General features: G+C 51.9%; 3 protein-coding genes across 3 annotated transcripts in view; 1 reads left to right on the top strand and 2 right to left on the bottom strand.

Annotated features, from left to right (window-relative positions):
* Spata31d3 (SPATA31 subfamily D, member 3) overlaps positions 1-2407 on the bottom strand; it is a 42601-nt gene extending 40194 nt beyond the window's left edge. The window contains exon 1 of the mRNA XM_087590361.1: positions 2219-2407. The gene's annotated coding sequence lies outside the window, so the exon portion shown is untranslated. The remainder of the gene's footprint in view (positions 1-2218) is intronic.
* Positions 2408-3877: 1470 nt separating this feature from the next.
* On the top strand, positions 3878-9895 carry Spata31d1b (spermatogenesis associated 31 subfamily D, member 1B). The gene is given in 4 exon segments (NM_001408728.1): positions 3878-4094; positions 5151-5190; positions 5751-5811; positions 5986-9895. Coding segments are annotated over 4 exon segments (4023 nt in total). The 5' UTR covers positions 3878-3908; the 3' UTR covers positions 9722-9895.
* A 4339-nt stretch (positions 9896-14234) lies between these two features.
* Positions 14235-20121, bottom strand: Spata31d1 (SPATA31 subfamily D member 1). Its single transcript, NM_001134606.1, is given in 4 exon segments — positions 14235-17771; positions 18486-18546; positions 19108-19150; positions 19901-20121. Coding segments are annotated over 4 exon segments (3795 nt in total). The 5' UTR covers positions 20099-20121; the 3' UTR covers positions 14235-14278.
* Positions 20122-20126: the final 5 nt, after the last annotated feature.

Here is a 20126-nt window from a genome sequence, read left to right as displayed (position 1 = left end):
ACTCAGACGATGAGGATGGGTAGAGGAAGAAGACAGATAGACGGATGGCCATTTTATGGGAAAGGCAGCCGGCATTCTGCTGGACCCAGGAGTGCCCTGTGCTCCTGCTCATGGGGATCCCGTCGAGGCTCGGCCACCACCCCAGCCTTGTCTGGGGAGCCTGTCCTGGTCCTTAGACCACTCTCCAGCATCTCTCACTCTGAAAGTCACCACAGTTTGCTAGGCCTCCCAGCATCCCCTGAAAACCTGCCTCTGGCCAGCCTACAAATTGCGCTGCTCAACAACTTGCCCTGGTTGGGCCTTTGCCAATTTGTGGGAGATCTCTGCAGCCACCACAGCCAGTGTAGTCACAGTCCACAGGAGGCAAGAAAACAGTTCCAACACAGACGAGTAACAGGCTTTGGTTCAGACTTCCGGAATCTGACCCACAGGCGGTTTATTTTAGGTGTATTTAAGCAAAGCTCAATTTGGTGAAAACTTCTCCCAGTGACAATTGACTCAGTTCCAGAGTGAGGTAAATAGAGACCATGCTTGACTACATCAAAACTCTTTTGTAAAGTACGAGGGACACACCGAGTCCCGGAAAACAAACAAGTACACGTGATACGATCCGTAAAGACAGGCTCTTCTATAGATTGACTGAGGAAAACCAAGCTTGTGATGAGGCTCTGGGGAAGGGTCTGGTGGTCTTCAGTCACACAGAGAGTACAAAAGTCACCAGGCTAGAATGCACACCTCTTCTCAGCCTTCCGGGTGGGTAACAGGACTTTGGATTTCTTCCCTTGAAGGAACAACCCTGAATGCCAACATTCTAGGTGCACCCAATACATGGGAACACAAGGGCCTGCGTGCTCCCCATACCGATTTAATCTAGTGTCTCTTGACTATTGCACTGACTAGTTTTGTGTGCCAACCTGACACAAGCTGGAGTTAGCACAGAGAATGGAACCTCCCTTGAGGAAATGCCTCCATGAGACCCAACTGTAAGGCATTTTCTCAATTGGCGATCAAGGGTGGGAGGGTCCAGCCCATTATGGGTGGTGCCGTCCCTGGACTGGTGGTCTTAGGTTTTATAAGAAAGCAAGCTGAGCAAGCCAGGGGAAGCGAGCCAGTAAGTAACATCCTTCCATGGCCTCTGCATCAGCTCCTGCTTCCTGACCTGCTTGAGTTCCAGTCCTGACTTCCTCTAGTGATGAAAAGCGATGTGGAAGTGTGAGCTAAACAAACCCTTTACTCCCCAGCTTGCTTCTTGGTCATGATGTTTGTGCAGGAATAGAAACCACGACTAAGACACCTACCACCCTGCCTGTCTCACCAGTCCTCTCTGTCTTCCCATCTCTGGCTTGCTAGCTTGCACATTTCCCAGATCCACTGAATATACCCTGATCCCCCAACCCGCTCCAGTTCACTCAGTACATTTTGGGTCCTCCTTTTCTTCCTGCCCGTCCACCCCATGTCCCCTAAATCTGCTTCTCCCTGACTTTTAACCTGCACTATATCTGTGCCTTAGTCTACTCTGCCTTTCTTCACAAGCCAGACTAATACTGACCATACTGGCCCTATTCAACCTGGCATGCCCTGCCTCCCAACACACCCTAAACTGTGGCTGCATGCAACACAGCCCATCTTGTTCCCCAGTTCATCCCAGTCTTCTTCATTCCAGCCATCCCCTCCCCAGTAACTCCTACTGCCCCTTACAGCATGCCCCCTGTCCTGTATAGCCTTTCCCATTCCCCAGGCCACACTAGTCGCACCAGAGTACTTATTTCTTCAACCCAACTAGTCCTCAGAGTCTTGGATGACAGCTGACACCATACCCACACCACTGTCTTTGGTGAGCTCTCCTGCCAGCCCTGCGGTGTTCCAAAATTCATGTTATCCACGATTCTACCCGGTGTATCCTGTTCCTCCCCTCAGCCCACACACTCCCTGCCCTTGTCCACCCTGTTGTCCTGCAGCTCAAACAGTCCACCATCGAATTACCTCAACCTCCTTGGTGTGCTCGTCACCTCACAGACCCACAGGCCTCCTATCCCTACTGCCTCCGTTCAACCAACACATACCTTTCCTCCACTCACCCCCAGTCTCCCCCACTCCCTCCGTTGTTCCTATTGCACCCCATTCTACAGCTGCTGCTTGTGCACCCAGACCATACTGTTTCCCAGTTACAACGCGCTCCATGCTCCCACTGCCTGGATCGCCATGATCTCCAGCTCACCTTCGTGGTCCGGTGTACTACATTCTCCGTCTGACTCTACTCTACCGAGCCTGCTGTTCCCCAGCACAGAGTCTACCCAGTGAGTCCCATTTTCCAGCTTCCCCTAGTCCACCCAGCATTTTCCTCTCCTCACACATACTATTCTAGTATCTCCTGGCCTCCTGCCCACTCTGGCCCACCCTTTCTAGTGAGCCTCCACCTTCCTGTGCTCAGCGTTCCCCAGCTGGCCGTAGCAAAGATCTCCAATGGATACAATTGATCTGACCATAGTCTACCTTCTGTGCAACAATTGTCAGTGGATACAATGGACCCAATTAGGCAGTTCCCTCTACATCTTATCCTATGCAAGGCATCTTGTTTGACAAGTCATGGTCTAGTTCACTCTAGCCTGCCCCGGATCAATCCTGATTTCTCAGCTGCTCCAGCCTCCACAGACCACGGCAGCTCGGCATGCTTCCCACCTGAACCTCTCCGGTCTCCTGGTCACACTTCCCTAGCCCACCTCCTGAGCATCTTGGATCTGACTTTCTCCCGAGTCTCTCCATGTGAAGCCAAATTTAAATCACCAACATGAATATAAAGGTTCTTGGTATTCTTGGAGTAAGTTAATGTTGTGGGTTGCCCTGGCACTGTTTGAATTCCGATGTCAATTCTGCTTCCTCCGGAGGGGCTTCCCACCTCCCCACCTCCATCAGCAGTGGATCTCACGTGAAGCTTCTCCCCATTCTATCTGATCATTAAAGGCTAGAGCCTACGATTGGGTGGCAGAGGGGAAAGGTGGGATGAGAGGTTTTGGGAGAGGGGACAGAGGAGACAGAGGATGGAGGAGGAAGAGGAAACTGAGATGGAGAAGAGCCATGTGGCTGGGAGAAAGTGCAAGAGCAAAGGGTCTCATAGTTGAGGAATAAGCTAGGAGAGCTCTAGATCTGCCCGATCTGGGTACGTGGCTTATAAACACAATAACTGGTTTTCATATGGGCTTTTTGGGGCTGCAAATTCCCGCAACAAGTTTACTTCTTTTTTTTTCTGATTAGTGAAATTTTACCAGTGTTGAGTATCCGTTCTGCACCACACACACACACACACACACACACACACAGGCATGCACACATATCCTTTGGTCCTTTGCAGATAATTTGTGAAAAGTCAGTTTCGTGATTTGATTCTACCCCACTAATTAGAGACACCACAAGCTAATTCATACACAAAAGTTACTAAGGGACATTTGGAAAGAAGATGTGTAAAGATCCTAGAGTCATGGACCCACTTTAAGGGAGGGGACAGCCATTCTGTACGTAGCATCTGTATGACGACATTGCTGTCCTGAGACAGTAAATGTCATGGCAAAGCAGAATCCCAGGCACTACATAGTAGCAGAACTGCTGAGGTCCAAATCAAGTTCTTCAAACAGCAAGGGGACTGGGTGACAGTCTGGGCTGCTGATGGAACAACAGAGAGTTCCCCTGAGGAGTATGGTGTGAGGAAAGGGCAGATGGGAGCAAGGGGCAGCAGCATTGGGCAGAGGGCTCTGAGGAGCTCCTGAGGTGGGGGAAGGGCTGAAGACACACCCTCCTCCCCGCCCTCAGAAACCCTTGTGACTCTCCCCTGCTCTGTGATGCAGGCTTGGGGCTCTAGTCAAGCTCATGAACTCTCAGAATCAGACACCTCAGGCAGCCATGCTGTTTATACTATGGAGAACATTTTCTCATCTCTGAATGGCCTCACAGAGACATGGCTGACCTTTGGCTCAGCTTCCTACCACATAGACCTTAGCTCCACTCTTCTGAGTGGACTGGGGCTCCTGCTTCTGTACATCAGCTCCCTGATAGTGAGACTGCTTGCCCGGTCTCTGCAGAGAAAGAAATACGCCCCAAAGGTAAGGAAGTGTGGTGAATTCCCAAAAGAGAGTCTTCATTGCTGGGCTGTAGTTGTGCTCTCTGGCTGTGGGATGGGTTTGGCTGTCAGATGTCTGAGATGAATGAGTGAAGAGAGGAGAGGGAAGAGAGGGGAGGAGAGGAGAGGGGAGGGGAGGAGAGGAGGAGAGGAGAGGGGAGGAGAAGAGGGGAGGGAGGGAAGGAGAATGGAAGGAAGGGAGGGAAGGGGAGAGGGAGAGAAGGGAGGGGATGGGAAGGGAGGAGAGGGAAGGAGAAAGGAAAAGAAAAGTGAGGAAATGAGAGAGGGGAGGAGGAGAAGAGGGGGAAGGGAGAACAGGAGAGGAGAGGGAAAGGGAGGAAAGGTGGGAGAGGGGAGGGGAGGGAAAAATGGAAAAGAGGGGAGGGAATGAGAGAGGAGAGGGAAGGAGAGGAGAGGTGTGCAAAGGGAGGGGAGAGAAGAGGAGAGAGGGGAGGGGAGAGAAGAGAGAGGAGAGGGAAGGGGAGGAGAGGCGGGAGAGAGGAGACCTCTGTCCTAGCTCACAAGAGGCATCAGGGAGGACTAAGAGTCCCACGTGGAGCCCACATTCACCTTCCTATCTGTGTGGCTGAAGTTTCCAGGACAAAGTAGGAAACTGGTCCTAATGGCTTGGCTACTACAGTCTTTGGGCTCTGGGGGTGAGACCAGCCTCTCCTGACAGTGGGTCCCATGGTCCACTCCTGCCTCACGTGTCCCTTCCCCTACCCTCTTCCATGATGAGCTGGTCAGGATCACAGTGCTGAATGTTGAAGGGGATCTCTGAAGAGAGAATGGAGCCCAGTCTTTCCCTCTAGGACTGGTTACCCTCAGGAGCAGCACAGGTGTAAATTCCTCAGAAAGAAGGCCATGCACATGGTCCTTTAGTCCCCCAGAGGAGGAGAGCAGAAACAAGCCGCCACCTCCAGTTAGTAAAACAGACATGGCGGCTTGTTATCCAAGCGTCCCAGGATGTGCCTGCTCGGTGGGATTCTGAGCCTCTTAACCGGTGAATTCCCAGCTTATTCTCTTCTGTTGTTGACAGCCACAGGAGGAAGGGAAGGAGAGAAGGCAAGACCTTACAGGTAGGTGTCTGCCTCTGGGCTCCCTCAGGGCTCTCTACGCTGTGCCTTCCATAGGATTCCAGGTTTATGTTCTGAGGATGTCAGTTACTATACATAGTCCCTTAATCGAGACAGGAGCCTATGAGGAAAGACTCCTATGAAGACAGGCTGACCTGTGCAGGACGGCCCCTTGGGCTCCTGTGAGATGTGCAGTGGGGTACTGGCGGCTTTGAAGCACAGCTTCTGTCTCCTGACACTGCATCCCCTGCTTCCTTCCTGGGAGCTGACAGCTGAGAGGAAACCACAGGGCAGTGTTTCCCGTAGTAGTTTTGAATGACACTTGAATGACACTGGTGACAACACGGGGAGGCGGGGGTGGGGTTGGGGGTGGGGGGGTTAGCATCTGAGCCGCACCTGTGAACCTGGGGAATGTTCTGAGAGTGTTCTCAGGGAGCATTTGTTGTTGCTTCTTGGTGCTTTCAGGAATCGAGACCCTAAGTGTTTTCCCTAAGTCTACTCCCTTGCAATGCTAGCTCCTCAATACTTGGTTCCCCATAACCCCATTGTCTTGCTTATTCGAGATGGGGGAACTTGCCAGGGAGAAGTGGAGCAGAGAAGAAAGCTACAGACAATCCAGCGAAGGTGATTGGTTTCCCTTCCCCCACATACCTCACGCTTCCCCACAACCCTCTCGGGGGGAGGGGTGCACCTAGCAACCGGACACGGGAGGAGGTCACAGACGACAGCCATGGACAGGGCAGTGTGAGCGGGGCTAGGCTGGCCCGAATGATAGCTCCACCTTTGTATCTCCCACAGCCCTCCGAGGGAGCCCTCCGATGCCAGCTGCGATGAACTGCTGCCACATGGAGGTCCCCTCTTCCCTGTATGTGACAGATCTGGTGATGTTGGTCACCAGCTCTCCCAGGCCATCCTCAAAGATGGCGCTGCCTCTCACTTCTACGTGACTTCCACAGCTCCTGTGACAGAGGCCTCGTTTATTCTGTCCTCTCTGCTCACAGGAAGGCAGCCAGGACATCCAGCTCCAGCCGGTCCTCAGGAGCCTTTGCCGCTGGCTCAGTCTATCCTCTCACCTAACTGCTTTGCCCCCTTAGAGGGCTTCCACTCAACCGCACTGCTGCATGACTCTCTGACACCAGAGTCTGCACTTCCCTTGAACCCTAAGCCTCTACCGGACCCCACCCCACCCTACCCATTCCCTTCTTTTCCTCTTCCGAAGAAAGAAGTGCAGAAGTCGGAAGCAGTCTTCCGGCCGGAAACCGCTAGATCTCTGGTGGACGGACCCAATGAGGTGTCTGTGAATGTCCCACTAGTCAAAGGCACTGGCTATGTAAGACAGGCAATGCCAGCTGCCTCCCCACGGCAGCCTGCTGCTGACAACCAGTTATCTTCAGGCTTAGATAACCAGCGTCCCCCACCTACCCATGTTTCTCAAGCCTCTTTGCAGAAAGAAACAAGGGCCTACCATCTAGAGCCCGGACAGCTCTTTTCCCCCAACTCTGATGCCCTGAAACTGCTCAAAAGGCTAGACCAGAAGGGGCGTGATTTCCTGATGGCAAAGGAAGAGGAGAACAAAGATTGTTTTACAAAGTCACCCAGTTCTTCGGAGAAGCTGCCGCTGGGAAAGTCATTGGTTGAGCCACAAGATTTGGCGGCTTCTCACTCAGCAAGAAGCAAGGTCACGCACCAGCAGCTCCCTCACTCCAGGACTTCTGAAGACCACGAGGAACTCAAACCTGCCCAGCTCTTCTGGGGCCCCCCTTCACTACACAGTGAGGCCCTGCGCCCTACTACTTCCTTGTATGACCGTTCCTCAACATTTGTCTGCTTCAACAGCATCGCCGAGGCCTCCATTGCTGACTACTCCCATGCGATTCTGCTTCCCACGCCCCTCTCTGTGTATGGATCACAGACCTGGCTACAGCCCGAGCCCCAGTCTCATCCTACATGTGACCCTCTTGCTGAGTCGCAGCCTCAGCCTCAACTCCAATACCCCGTCTCAGTCTTGACGCTTGCTCCTTCTCAATCCGAGCTGAGATACTGTGGGGTGCATTTTCACAGACCCCAGGGAGACGAGCAGCCTCTCGGACCTTCTGCCACACAGTGCCTGGAATACAACATCTTGAAAAAAGAGCAAGAGAGGGTGTGGGGTTTACCCTTGGTGATCAAAAAATCCCAGAATGCCTTTTGCCCCTCCCCTCCCAAGTTCTTGTCTGCAAGTCGCTCCTCCAAGGCCTGTACTCCTCGGCCCATCCTTCCTGGAGACTTCCCCCTCACCGGGGAGCTCCAGAAGAAACTGGAACACCATCTCCGAAAGAGACTCATTCAACGCCGCTGGGGCCTGCCCCACAGGATCGATGAGTCCCTGTCACTCATGTGTCCTCAGCCAGAACAGACTGACATCTCTGAGTCCAGGAGGAGCCGTGGACTCTCGAAGACTCCTTTCTCTAAGAGCCATGGCAACAAGGACTCGAAGGCCATTGGACCTGGAGGAGCAGGAGGCTTTCTCTCTCGATTGCCTGAAGGTCATTCTCTGCAGCAGGAGATTTTGGTCAAAGAACAGACATACAGTCAAGATACTGGCCAAAACGACCGTCCCCAGGGCAACCTTCAGGAGGCGCCACAGAAGACGCAGCCGGAGAGTCAGGAAGGCAGGCAGCCCGGCAAACTTTCAAGCCCTTCACAGGTGCACCAGAAAGGAATTGAAAACATCCTGGAAGAACACCTGATCAGGAAAATGAGGGAAATCAGTGGGGGCGAGATCCCTAGCGCCGTGGACAGGTCGAGGCATTCTATGACTGTGGCACTGCCTGCACCTGAGACCTCCTCCAGACACGTGGCACCTTTGGCAGGTGAGGAAGACGGACCGACAGAGCACCCCCACAGCTTGACGCTCAGTCCTAGCAAAGAAAAGGTGCTGGAAGAACACATCACAACCTTCGGCAGGAGGATGGCGTTCGGCCTTCCTCAAAGAGTTGAGGAATCCCTAGAGTCCTACTTGACAAGAGCAGCGCCATCTCGACCTTTCCATCAGCTCCACACTCGAGCCCACAGCGTTTGTACAGTGGATTCTGACAAGCCCTCCAGGTTCCTCAGAAGAAACACTAATGGAGATAGAAAGGGGACAGTGGATTTAGTCCCCATCCAACACAGGCCTCTCCCTGCTGCCTGGCTTGTGGGCCACACACAGCCAGCCTCTGAGAACAAGAAGGTGTGTGTAGACAAAGACCTTAGCATGGCCCCAAGTGGCCGAGAGCCGATCAAGCACTGGACACCCAGTATGGCACACAAAGGCATCCGGCAACATTCTAGATCAGACAGCAGGCCTGACCCAGAGCCACCCATGAGCCCAGATGGGCCAACAGAGGAGAGATTGGCTTCCAGCAACAACACACAGGGCTCTCAGGGAGAAAGGAAGAACTGGAAAGACTGCTCCATGGCTGAGGGGTCCACAGAGCTACACAAGGGAGAGCAACTCCCTGGTCCTGACCCACAGTCCACTAAGAACTTGAAAGGCACCCAGGGCCTGTGCTCCCCAGGGAGCCATGCGACTGAATGTCAGTCCCTGCAGGGAATGTCCGTTCCCCAGGACTCTGAGACGCCTCACTCTAAAAGTCAGGTGTCCACAGAAGTCGTGCCAAACTCAGAGGGCGAGACACACATCCAGGTGCCAGACCTGCCCGCCACAGCCTTTGCCTCAGAAGAAATGACTTCCAAACCCCGGGGCCCCTCCAGTGGGGACATGGCGGTTTCTCAGGTGCTGCATGTGCACTTCCCCTCTGTGGGCATCAACATGGAGCCACGGCAGGGTCCCTGGGTCCCTGCATATGTCTCAGGCAAGAGCAAGAACAAGGACTGTCCCCCAGCTGCCAGAGGAGTGCCCCCACTGGTAACTGAGGCAGGAAAGCTTGGTGGAGGGGATGCAGGCTTAGGGACATCCCAGACCAGAGGGAAGAGACACTGTGCTCAGGCCAGGGCAGCAGAGGAAACCCAAGGACACACATCCTCCCCAGCACTGACACCTAAGAGTCAGCCTCTGGAAAATCAGTTCCCCAACCAGGTGAAGGGCTTCTGGCAGAGGCTGTCCCCTGGGAGGAAACACAAAGGGCAGGAAAAGATCCTGGCCAGGGGCTGCTCCTCATTAATGCCAGTGAAGGGCGCAAGCCTCATCAAAGGGAGATGTGAGTTCTGTGGGAACACAGCAGCTCAGAAATGTGTGAGAGAGCCTGGGATGGTCCTCAGGAAACAGCTAGGGTTCAGGCATTGGACAGTCATTCCTTGTCCCCAGGCACCTGTGTCTCCCCTCATGGGGTCTGTAGAAGCTCAGCAGGAGTTGCAACTGCAGGCTCAGGCAGAGCCTGCCCAGAGGCTGCCCCACTTCTGCTGCAGAGCTTCCTGCTCTCAAGTGCAGAGGGCTGAGTCCTGCAGCCCAGGACAAGGGCAGACAGCCCTTGAGAGGTGCGGCACTACTGGAAAAGCTAAGATGGTGGAGCCCTCCCCCATGCATGCTTCTCCACCAAAGTCCTATCTGTAGGTGTCAAGCTGGCTAGGAGGCTCCGGCTGCCCTTCTCTGTGTTGAAGGCACTGCTGGGGGGTTTGTTCCCATTAACCATATGAAATGCTTATCCAGATTTTCTAGGGAATATGTTTTCTACCCAATGGTAATTTTTCCCTTGCTGACAGTATTGATTCACTGATACATTTTCTGAAAAATGTGTTTTCTTGTGTTGTTTGTGCGTGGCTTAGGTTAGTGCCAGAGCTTAGATCAGGGAAAGGATCCAATCCCCCCAGATTGTACTGGCCGCCCCTTTATGCTTCTTTTAGAAGATATATTCTCCCCTGAGGTTACTTCTATAGGACTGAGGTGACATCGGAAGAAGAGATTTTCGCTCCCTGGTTTTCGGGGCAATTTGCTTTGCCCTAGCCCTTGGTTCATAATTCCCCTCTCTAATCTTTTCTATATTCTTGAGTGCCAATGTCCGGTGTCCTTGTGGTGGGCACCGTGGAGGGGTCAGTGCTTAGAGCTGCTGGCGGGGGTGGATCCAGATACCTATTGGGGCTGATGCCAATGGCAGCCAGTGATGAGAGAAGTTACTGAGCAGAATTTTCTCTGAGGGAACACAGCTTCATTTACTGGGGCTGGTATTCCCTGTGGCCAGCAGATAAACTCGTAACTCTTTTAATTCCTTGGGGCCAATAAGAAAGAGAAGGAAAGAGAGAATTTACACAGACACACACACAGACACACACACACAGGATAGAACAAAAAGAGTTCAATAACTTCATACACACAAGTATATACATGCATGCATACACACAAAACTGCGGACAGATACATACACATTCTCACATAGACTGTTCAGAGCATTCAGAGCCCCAGCAAACATGCTACAAACATTACACACACACACACACACACACACACACACACACACACACACACACTCGATGGATGGAGTAAGCTCCAACACACCCCCAGACAAGCTTTACATGTATGCATAGTATACACAGTTGAAGGGTGGAAGGACCAATGTTCAAACCCTCTACATTCCATTTTTTTCTTCTACAGTTTGTATATCCCAGTAGAATCTTTCAAGCAGTGTAAAATTACAATGTGATTCTGTTTTAGTTTTCTTCTACTGAATGATTATGAAGAAAGTGTTCCCCAATACCTTTACAAGAAATAATATCATGCAGTGCAGATAAAGGAAACAAATTATTCAAAAAAAAAAAACCCTAGGAACATTCGTAACTGAGCAACTTGCAACAGAGTGACAAAGTGTGAGCAAGCCAGGGAGCTTTCTCGGACAGTTTCCCTCACTGACAGGCAGCAACTTGCAACGGTTACAAAGAAAGGAGCAATTATCTTACTATTTATCTTTAACAGTAATCTCTCAAGAATCTTAAAAGTCACAAATCTAAACTATATAAAAACCATTTGTATCCACCTTAAATGCTCAGAATTTATATCTACTCATCAGCAATTCTTAATAACCATATTAGGAACCCGAGGGCAGCAAAAATGGATAGAAGAAATCAATGATCACCAGTCCAGCCTCAGCGAGAGCCACGTCAGCCAGCGCTGCCATTTTTTTTTTTGTTCCCTGGCTTAAGGTCCCTAGCTTAAGGAATAAGAATGTGCCTTTCTGAATGTTTCCTAAGGTTTTCTGCATCAGCTCCAGTAGTAACATCTCAACCCAGCTTCACTAACAATTTTACGTCTCCAAATGATTTCTAAAGGTGGTCTTAGCTGACAATTGACCTAAGTTCTTTCCCAGGGCTGTGATGAATCATTAATCTGATCCAGTAGCAGTGCCTGAAAGGGATCCAGTGTTGCTATTGTGTCAGAGATGCTGCCTAGTGAGGGACTGGAAGCCCTCTTAGAGTTTTCAGATAATTAGATCAAGGTGGAGGTGAGGGCAGTAAGTGGAGCAGAAGTCCATCACACCACGACGTCCTCAGGACACGTGGTCCTTGGGCCCTGCCACACCGAGGCCCACCCATGTGGCTGTGTGAATTCTAAAGCCATCTGTCATTCTCCTGTATGGGCTTTGGCACTCTGAGACCAGTGGTCCCCATAAATGAACTCATTCTTCCTTGATAGGGTAGGTAATTTTCTTAGAATAGAGTGACTTGGTCAAGTCTAGGACCCAGTGGTCAGTGATCAGATGCTAGAGGGGACCCTTGTTTGCCTCTGTTGCCGCAGAAGACCCTTTACGACAAAGGTGGAATCTAGGAAGGGAATCTAGAACCAAATCCTGTGAGCAGCGTGTGGAGACTGTTAGATTCCTGGTAAGCTGAGGAAAGACGCAGCTGTGAGGAGTGAAGTGCTCTGTAGAGTTAAAATGGAGGGGAGGACATTGGGTGGGGTGGATCAGGTAGGATACACGGAGGACTGGGGGACCAGGGTAGACTGGGAAACAGGGCAGGCTGCATAGTGAAGAGGAGTGACTCCGTCAAGCTGAATGATCTATGGCTACATTGGAGCATGAGGTGGACTGACATGCCACTTAGCGGTCTCCTGTGGCAAGTAGAGAAGCGTGACTCGCTGGCAGTCTAGGAAATACCTTGGGCTGCTCAGTCCAGTAGTAACTGACTAGCACTGTTTGAGAAATGCAGTAGATTGGGTGGACTGAGCTGGAAGACTGCAGGCATCAGGATGACTGTCTTAGCCAGTTTCTCTTCCTGAATGAACTTCATGACCAAACAAGAAACAAGCTGGAGAGGAAAGGGTTTATTCAACTTACACTTCCACATAGCTGTTCATCACCAAAGGAAGTCAGGACAGGAACTCACACAGGGCAGGAGCTGATGTAGAGGCCATGGAGGGATGCTGATTACTGGCTTGCTCCCCCTTGGCTTGCTCAGCTTGCTCTCTTACAGAACCCAAGACCACCAGCCCAGCGATGGCACCACCCACAATGGGCCCTCCTGGGTTCTATAAGAAAGCAGCTCCTAGGGGTTGGGGATTTAGCTCAGCAGTAGAGCGCTTGCTTAGCAAGCACAAGACCCTGGGTTCGGTCCCCAGCTCCGAAAAAAAGAAAAAAAAAAAGAAAAAAAAAAAGAAAGCAGCTCCTGTCAAGTTGGACACATAAAACCAGACAGTACAATGCCCTGCTCTTCAAGATGGTAGAATGTCTACAATGGCTAATTGAAAGCAGAAAATCTGAAGAGGTGCAAACAGAAAAAATGAAATTAGACCAGGCAGGAGGGACGGTGAGGTAAGCTGGACGAAGGCCCGCCCTTCCTCAGAATCCATGTCTTGTGACAGGACAAACCATCAAAATGTTGCCCTTGACATAGAGTGACTCCAAGGCTCGTGGGTGTGCAGAAACTGCAGGTAGGAGGAGCAAGCAATACTTGAGGAGGCTGATGGAGAAATGGAAGGGCCCCAGACAAGGAGGCAACCATACTGGGGACAGTAAGGGGCCACATTGGCCTTGGAGGCTGGTAAATAGACTTGCTGTCCTCTCCTGGATCCTTCCCCACTGGCCCAGCAGCCTCTTAAGTCCACATTCTAAGGCTAGCCCAGCCTGAGCTCTCACAGAAGCCTTCCTGGCCCTTCTTCTGGGTAAGCCCTTTGCCGCACCCACAGCTCCCACCTTCTCACTGTTCTTAAGAATACTCTGAAGGTATGGTCACCAAGGGTGTTATTTGTCTAGATGGGTGGGCTTGAGGCATGTCCTGCCTACTAGATGAGTAGCCTCTGTCTGGAAGGGGACCAGGTCAGGGCCTTGCTCCTCCAGCACAGCATTGAGTCCAGATCTTAGCTCTCTCTCCTGAGAGCCAGCTGACCACTTTGGTTATGAAAATGCCTCGTTTTAAGATTGGGTGGCAGGCAAGCCTGCAGGACATTTTTTCTAGTGATTGATAAAGGGTGAAGTCCCTCCGTCAACTGATGGAGGGGACTGGGCAGGTGGTCCTGGGTTGTATAGGAAAGTAGGCTGAACAAGCCGTGAAGAGTAAGCCAGAGAGCAGCGGCAGCACCTCCTGAGTTCCTGACCTCGCTTCCCACAGTGGACCTTAACTTGGGCTGTGTAAGTCAAATAAACCTCTCAAGTGGCTTTGGGTTATGGAGGTTCATCCTAGCAGTACAAACGGAGACAGGCTGAAGAAAATGATTAGGGAAGGGAAATATTTCTCTGGGGTGGTTTTCCAGTGGCAAGGACAAAATGGCATGGGTTCTGAAAGCTGTTAGCAAGCACCCAGCAGCAGCTGGGCACAAGGCGTTACCGTTGCAGATCTTTCCCACACAGTCATGCTTACTGACAATTGTCAAAACCACTCTGACAGAAAGCATTTCTGAAACATTTTATGGTAAAGAGGCCTTCGATCTCAAGGATGTGAAAGCTGGTGAGGAGGAGGAGGTGCGGGCTATGTGTAAGGAGGACCAAAGGTTCTCAAGTCACAACACAAGAGCCAAGGTCGCCTCTCAGAAGCACACAGAACTTGTTGAGAGCTGAATTAACCTAGCCCTTTCCCTAAACACAAGCCCCGTGTCACTTAAAATCCATGCCCCCCCCCCACACACATAAAGACATTACTTCATTAAAACATTTATTGAGGGTACTGAGTACTGTTAAGAGGTGGATTATTTCTGGGGAACAAAATCTTTTCCACTGAAATTCTGAGCCAGAATTTTCTGTTCACATAACCGGGACATGTCTGCCAACATAGTTCCTACAGCAAAGGGGGGTGTCCCCCGGGGAACCTTCCCAGCTCGACTCAACAGGAGATTTGGGCGCAGCTCTGACTCTCTGTGGGACCCAGGTGGGCGAGGCTGTAAAGCCTCGCATTTCTGGGGCTGTCTGGCCCTTTCTGCCACGCCTCTCTTTTGACCAACAAAAGCAGTGGCCTGACTTGGCAATTTAGAGAAGGGGGCTGGGTGTTGGAACTGGCGTCCCTGGGCTGTCGGGACCCAGTACTCTTTCTTCGGCTTAGTTTTCACAGGCTTGGTGGGAGGAGATGAGGCCACACGGGGGCGCAAGGTATCTGACGCACCATGCCTCTGCCCCAGTTGCTCCTTGGGGACCTTACCAAAGTCTCTCGTGACTTTCTGAGCTACAGTGTTCCCAGGGGAAGTAGCTTTCACCTTTAGTTCCGGGTCATTCGCTGGTACCGACAACGATGGGGAAGCATCCCTTTTCAGGAGTGCTTCCTGTCCTTTGCATTTTTTGTCAGGAGAAAGCCACTGGAAAAAGTGTTTGACGTGCTTCCTGAACTGATGCTCAGGAGGAGACAGAGCCTTCCCTGGCAGGGATGGGATAGGCCTTCTCCCAGAATTCCCCTGGGTCGGGCTGTCCTTCCCATCGGGTTGTAATGTCTCGGGCCCTGCACCCCCTGCACCAAGCTCTTCTGTTTTCCGTGGAGCAGGGCTCAACCTCTTGGCAGACAGAGGGGTGTCCTTGTTCAGGCCCTTGCCTAAGGCGTGAGGAGGCACCCAGGGCTCCTGCTGCTCCACCTGAGCAGCGTTCATGGGAGCACTGGAAGGGCTCTGGTCATGAACGGGTAAAGTTTTGTAAGTGAATATATCTAAGACAGGAAGCTCGTCTTTTGGGGGCTCTGGAGCTAGGATGGGCTGACTGCCTTCTGATTTAAATTTCTCTTTCCTGAACACCTGATAAATGAAGTCAGATGCCTGGCTTTCCTGGGGACCTGATCTTTCTTCCGGGACCCTTCCAAAGAACAGGATACTACTTTGTGTTGTTGATGTGCTCCCATCTGCCTCTTCCGAATGCTCGCTCTGGCTGGTACTCAACATCTTGATAGGTTGTGGATGAAGGCCACTGAGCTGCTCTCTGACTAGGTTGCTTACCTTGTTGGATACAAATATGTTTTTGTCATCCATCTTTGATCCCTGAGGCCCCTGGATTATTTTGCTAGAACTCAGGCTCTTACCCAGTGGCACAGGGCCAGCCTCAACCAACATTTTGGGCACCTTTGGGCTGTGTCTTTTGCCCTCTGACACCTCCAGGCTGGTGGTGTCAAGGACAACAGCTGTCTGCTGCACAGCAGACATTGCAATTCTCTGTGTGCTCTTGGTATGCTCATCCTTGTTCTCGGGTGGTGGCTGTGTCTCAGCCCCGATTTCTTTCTTGCCTACACATGAGTTAAAATGGAGAGGACGATGCCCTAATTTGGGCACAGTGACAGGGACCTGATCCTCGTTGGTTCCATCGATATGGCCTCTCAGATGTTCTTGTGGGGCAGCTTCAAATTTTTTCCGGAATTGGCTCACCTGTGAGGTTTCCGAAGGCTTGTCTGACAGACTACTTGAGCGACCCTGTAGGTTCATCTCCTGGTCAGATGATGGCAGGCCATTGTCTAGAGCACTCTTGGAGTTACTGCAGAGATATTTTTGAATAATCTCTACAGTCTGTTCTTGCACCTTGACTGGTTTTCTCTCTGTAGAGACAGACCCTGAGCACCTCTCTTGGGGGCTTCCAGCTTGGTTTAACACAGGTGGCTTGGGCGGCTCTTTGTGATCTTCGTGCTTCAAGCCAGAGCGCCCATGGCTGCTCCAAGATGATTCTGGAGGGTCAGGATTCACCCACAGCTGAGACTTATAGATGCCCTGAGGCAGGCCCCAGCGCTGTAGGATGAACCTCTTTCGAAGGTGTTGCTCAAACTTCTTCTGGAATCCATCAGTCAGGGGGAAGTCTCTAGGAGGAACAGATCTGGGAGTTTGGATCTTAAAGGCTTGTATGGCCAAGGAGGGCTTGGCAGGAAGGAGACAAACTTTTTCCTGAGATTTCTGGACCACAGAGGGTAACGCCCACGCTCTTTCCTGTTCTCTTGCCATCATGTTGTACTCTAGGTAGGGGATTTCAGGTTGCAGTAGTGTTTTCATCTCCTGGGAGCTACGAAAATACATACCGCAAACCCTAACCTGAGACTGAGAGGAAGGTGACAGCATTGGCATTGGCTGAAGCTGCGACTGGGCCGTGGCAAGATGGATGCTTCCGGACTGAGTTTGAGTCAAGGTCTGTGTGTGTCTATCCGGCAAGGACAGAGGTGCGGGGGGAGCCAGGGCTGGGGAGTCGGTAGCTCTATTGAACCAGATGCACATGGAGGAGCAGTGTGAGGATACTGTGGTGATACAGCTCATGGACTCACTGTGGAGATAAGGCAGGCCCCAGAAGTGCTGTGAGGGCGTGGCCTCTAACTGGCCTTCAGCGGTCTGCACTTGAGCAAGCCCCTGCAGGGCATTCAGCTCCCTGAGTATGGCTCTGCTGCCCCCTAGAGGAAAGGAGTCTTCTGAGTTCTGTAGTTCAGCAGATGGCTGTGACCTTTTCTCCCAAACTGCAAGTGCCTTTTGGAAAGGTTCTGCTTCTCCTTCCCTGTCCTTCGACACGAGAACGTCAGCCTGACTTTCCTCTTGTCTCTCAAGTATTTTCAGGAGGTCTTCAGGCACTGGGAAGTGGGGTGAGGCTTGTCTCCCGCCAAAATCTTCAGGAGAGTGGTGGTGGTTGGGGATCTCTTGGCTAACTGAGCATTTTGACTGGGGTGGGGAAGAGTTGTAAATACCACCTGACTGTTGGGAGGACTCTAGGAAGGCATGGCTTGTCGTTGCATCGAGAAACAGGTCACCATGGCTGCCAGCCAAGGACTGAATGGTTTCTTCCAGTCTTAAAAGCCCTCCTGTTTGCTGAGTGGCAGGTTGTGCCACCGAAGGAGAATGGGAAAGCGGGTAAGGTAGGATGTGATCCAGTGGGAAGCCAGCGCCTGCGAAAGCGGGCTCTGGCGGCAGAGAGTCGACCTGTGGCGTGCACAAAAGAATGTCTTCCCAGGAGGCGAGCTCGTTAGTTGAGAGGACGGAGGGAGGAGGGGGAGAAGGTGCGAATGAAAAAGATGAGGTCTGATATCCTGAAAGGCTCGGGGAGAGGGAAGAGGAGGGAGTGAATGAGGTCTCAGTCACGGAAGCTGTGGAAGCCATGCTGGACACGGAGGCAGAACAGTCTTCAAGGCTGGCCCACGAGAGCAGCCGCTTGACCTTCACCGATGCTCCGTCACACACGTCACAGCTGGGATTCGGACAAAGCACTTGCCGGAAGTAGGAGGGGTCGTAGAGTTGTCCACGGGGGCTGAAGAACAGGCAGAGTTCAGATCTGTCGTCAGGACCTGTGTTCCAGTTAGCTTTGCCTGTCAACCTGACATAACCTAGCTACACCTGAGAGGAGAGCCTCCGTGGAGGGATTGCCTAGAAAAAGACGGGCCTGCAGTCGAGTCTATGGAAGGTTGTCTTGGCTGTTTGAAGGCCTAGGCCATCCCTAGATAGATGGTGCTGCTGTGGACCAGGAAACTAGCTGACTGCCTCCGCTCAGGCTAGCAAGCAGTACTCCCCAGAATTCTTGGCTACAAAACAGGTTGCTCACATCTTTGGTTAGAGGCAACGATGTGTAGAGTAGCCATCAGGCCTGCCTTTGAATTCCTGCCTTGTCTTCCCTCAACAACTGACCATGGTCTGGATTTGTTGGCTGAAGTTAAACCTTTTCTCCTTAAAGTCACTTATGGTTGTGGGGTTCCACCACACAGAGAGGTTCAAAACTAGGACAACCAGCATGCAAAAGAGAGGGCCTACGGGCCCATCTGGGGTGTGGATACCCAAAGCCTGTGTGCCTATTCCTTTTGCTCTGTCGTCCTTGGCCACCAGGGAGGCTGAAGCCTCTCTGCATACCCCCAGTTTATACCCTCACTCCTTTGCTCCTTTGGCTGTCCCTCCTGTGACAAGAGTAGGCTATGCTAAGTCCTTGAGGCTGGGGGGGAGGACTGGCCGTAGGGGAAGGAGAAAGAGTCACCTTTGCACAACAGACTGCAGCTTCCTCCACTCCCGCGCTTCTCCGTGTAAGTTTCTGAATTCTGGAAGGTGGGGGGGGGGTAATAGGTTGTATGGAATGAAAGACAGAGATGTGGGCGTCACACTTCCTCTTAGGGAAACACCTGAGCTACCGCAGTCTGAAATCGAGAAACAGGAGACGTGGCGACGTCATCAGCAACTGGGCCAGCAACGCCCGCCAGCAACGCCCGCTCACCTGTGGTCCATCCTGAGCTTCACCTTGCTATGGATAGCCCAGAAGCTCACGAGCTTGGCTTCCTCAGAGGTGCCTGAGCATCCAGGCGTGAAGTATGTGATGCAAAGAGGCAGGAGCTGTGGCTCCAACACAAGCCTAGTCCTCCCTAGATACCTGCCTCGCTCACCGCCCGGGCAGCGCCTCCTGCCCAGGTCAGGCATCAGTACTTCACGCCTACGGTGAGCTGAAGAGGGACTCGGGGCTGCTCCTCAGTCTTCTCTGAGGGTTCTATTGTCAGGGAAGGGTTTGTGCCTGATGATGGGATAGCCTCGGATCATGGACCTGGACGCTCAGGGAAATGACAGGAAGAAAGAAAGTGGGGTGATAAGACCCCTGAGCCAGAGCCTACCGTTAAACGACGTTCTCTTTTCCTTCTTAGCTCTGCCCTGTTGCTGCGAACAAAAAGAAAAAATGATTTTTTTCCTGTTGTTTTCCCTAGGACAACACTCCCCCCAACTCCCCCACCCCAGCTCCCATTAACCAAGAACGCTGTAATTTCTGATCAAACGTGTTTAATCCCTATCTTTATTATTTACTTTCAAAGGTAATAGAATATTTTCAGTTTTTCCTTCTTTGAGAAACCAAAGGAGGATTTTTATCTGCAAGCTTGTTTCGAGGTTGGGAACGACTACAATACGACTCCCTGTACTGAACAGCATGGACTCTGGGGCCAGCGCTGTGCTAGTGCTCCCCCTGACACGCTTTGTCCGGGGACAAAGCTCAGGCTCCAGGTTCTGGTCAGAGGCTCCAGTGGTCAGCGCCTCTCCTGCAGCCAGAGAGTTGGAAGGCCAAGTGAAGGGAGCAGAAGGAACATATGAGTCAGGACTGGATCCTGGAACCCAGTGTCAGCAGACATAGTTCTCCTTCAGAAAGCCTGACACCTGGAACCAAGCCCACGAGACCAGGGATGGGTACTTAGCACCAGACATGGACACCCAGGGAGGGAGGCTATAGGTCCAGATGAAACTAATTCCTTCCATCCCAGGCTTCATGCTGTAAGTGCACAGTCCTCCCTCCTCTCACAGAATTCTAGCTCAGGTACTGTGCTCAGACAACCAAGCTCACTCGGTGGTGATGTGAACGGAGAAACCGCAACTACCAATGAAGAAGAGTGGCCCCAGGAAGTCCCCACGCCACCTTACCTTTCTGATTCCTTGACTGGTCTGTTTGGGTAAGTAGAATTTCTGTATCCGGTACCTTAGGTACAAAAACAGCAGCCCTAGTGCACCCAGAAAGATGCACTTGGGGTAAAAGTTCATGAAGACGGACCCAAAGCTCAACCATGATTCCGTAGCACTAGTCAGAATGGTGCTATTGAAAATGGAGAGAATCTTCTTCATAGTGTGAATCTCAGGGGCTGCCTAAGGC

Source organism: Rattus norvegicus, chromosome 17, assembly GCF_021556685.1.
Source record: "Rattus norvegicus strain SHRSP/BbbUtx chromosome 17, alternate assembly SHRSP_T2T, whole genome shotgun sequence".
NCBI lineage: Eukaryota > Metazoa > Chordata > Mammalia > Rodentia > Muridae > Rattus > Rattus norvegicus.
Note: the sequence above shows the minus strand (reverse complement) of the source record. Positions and strands in the feature narration are given on the sequence as shown.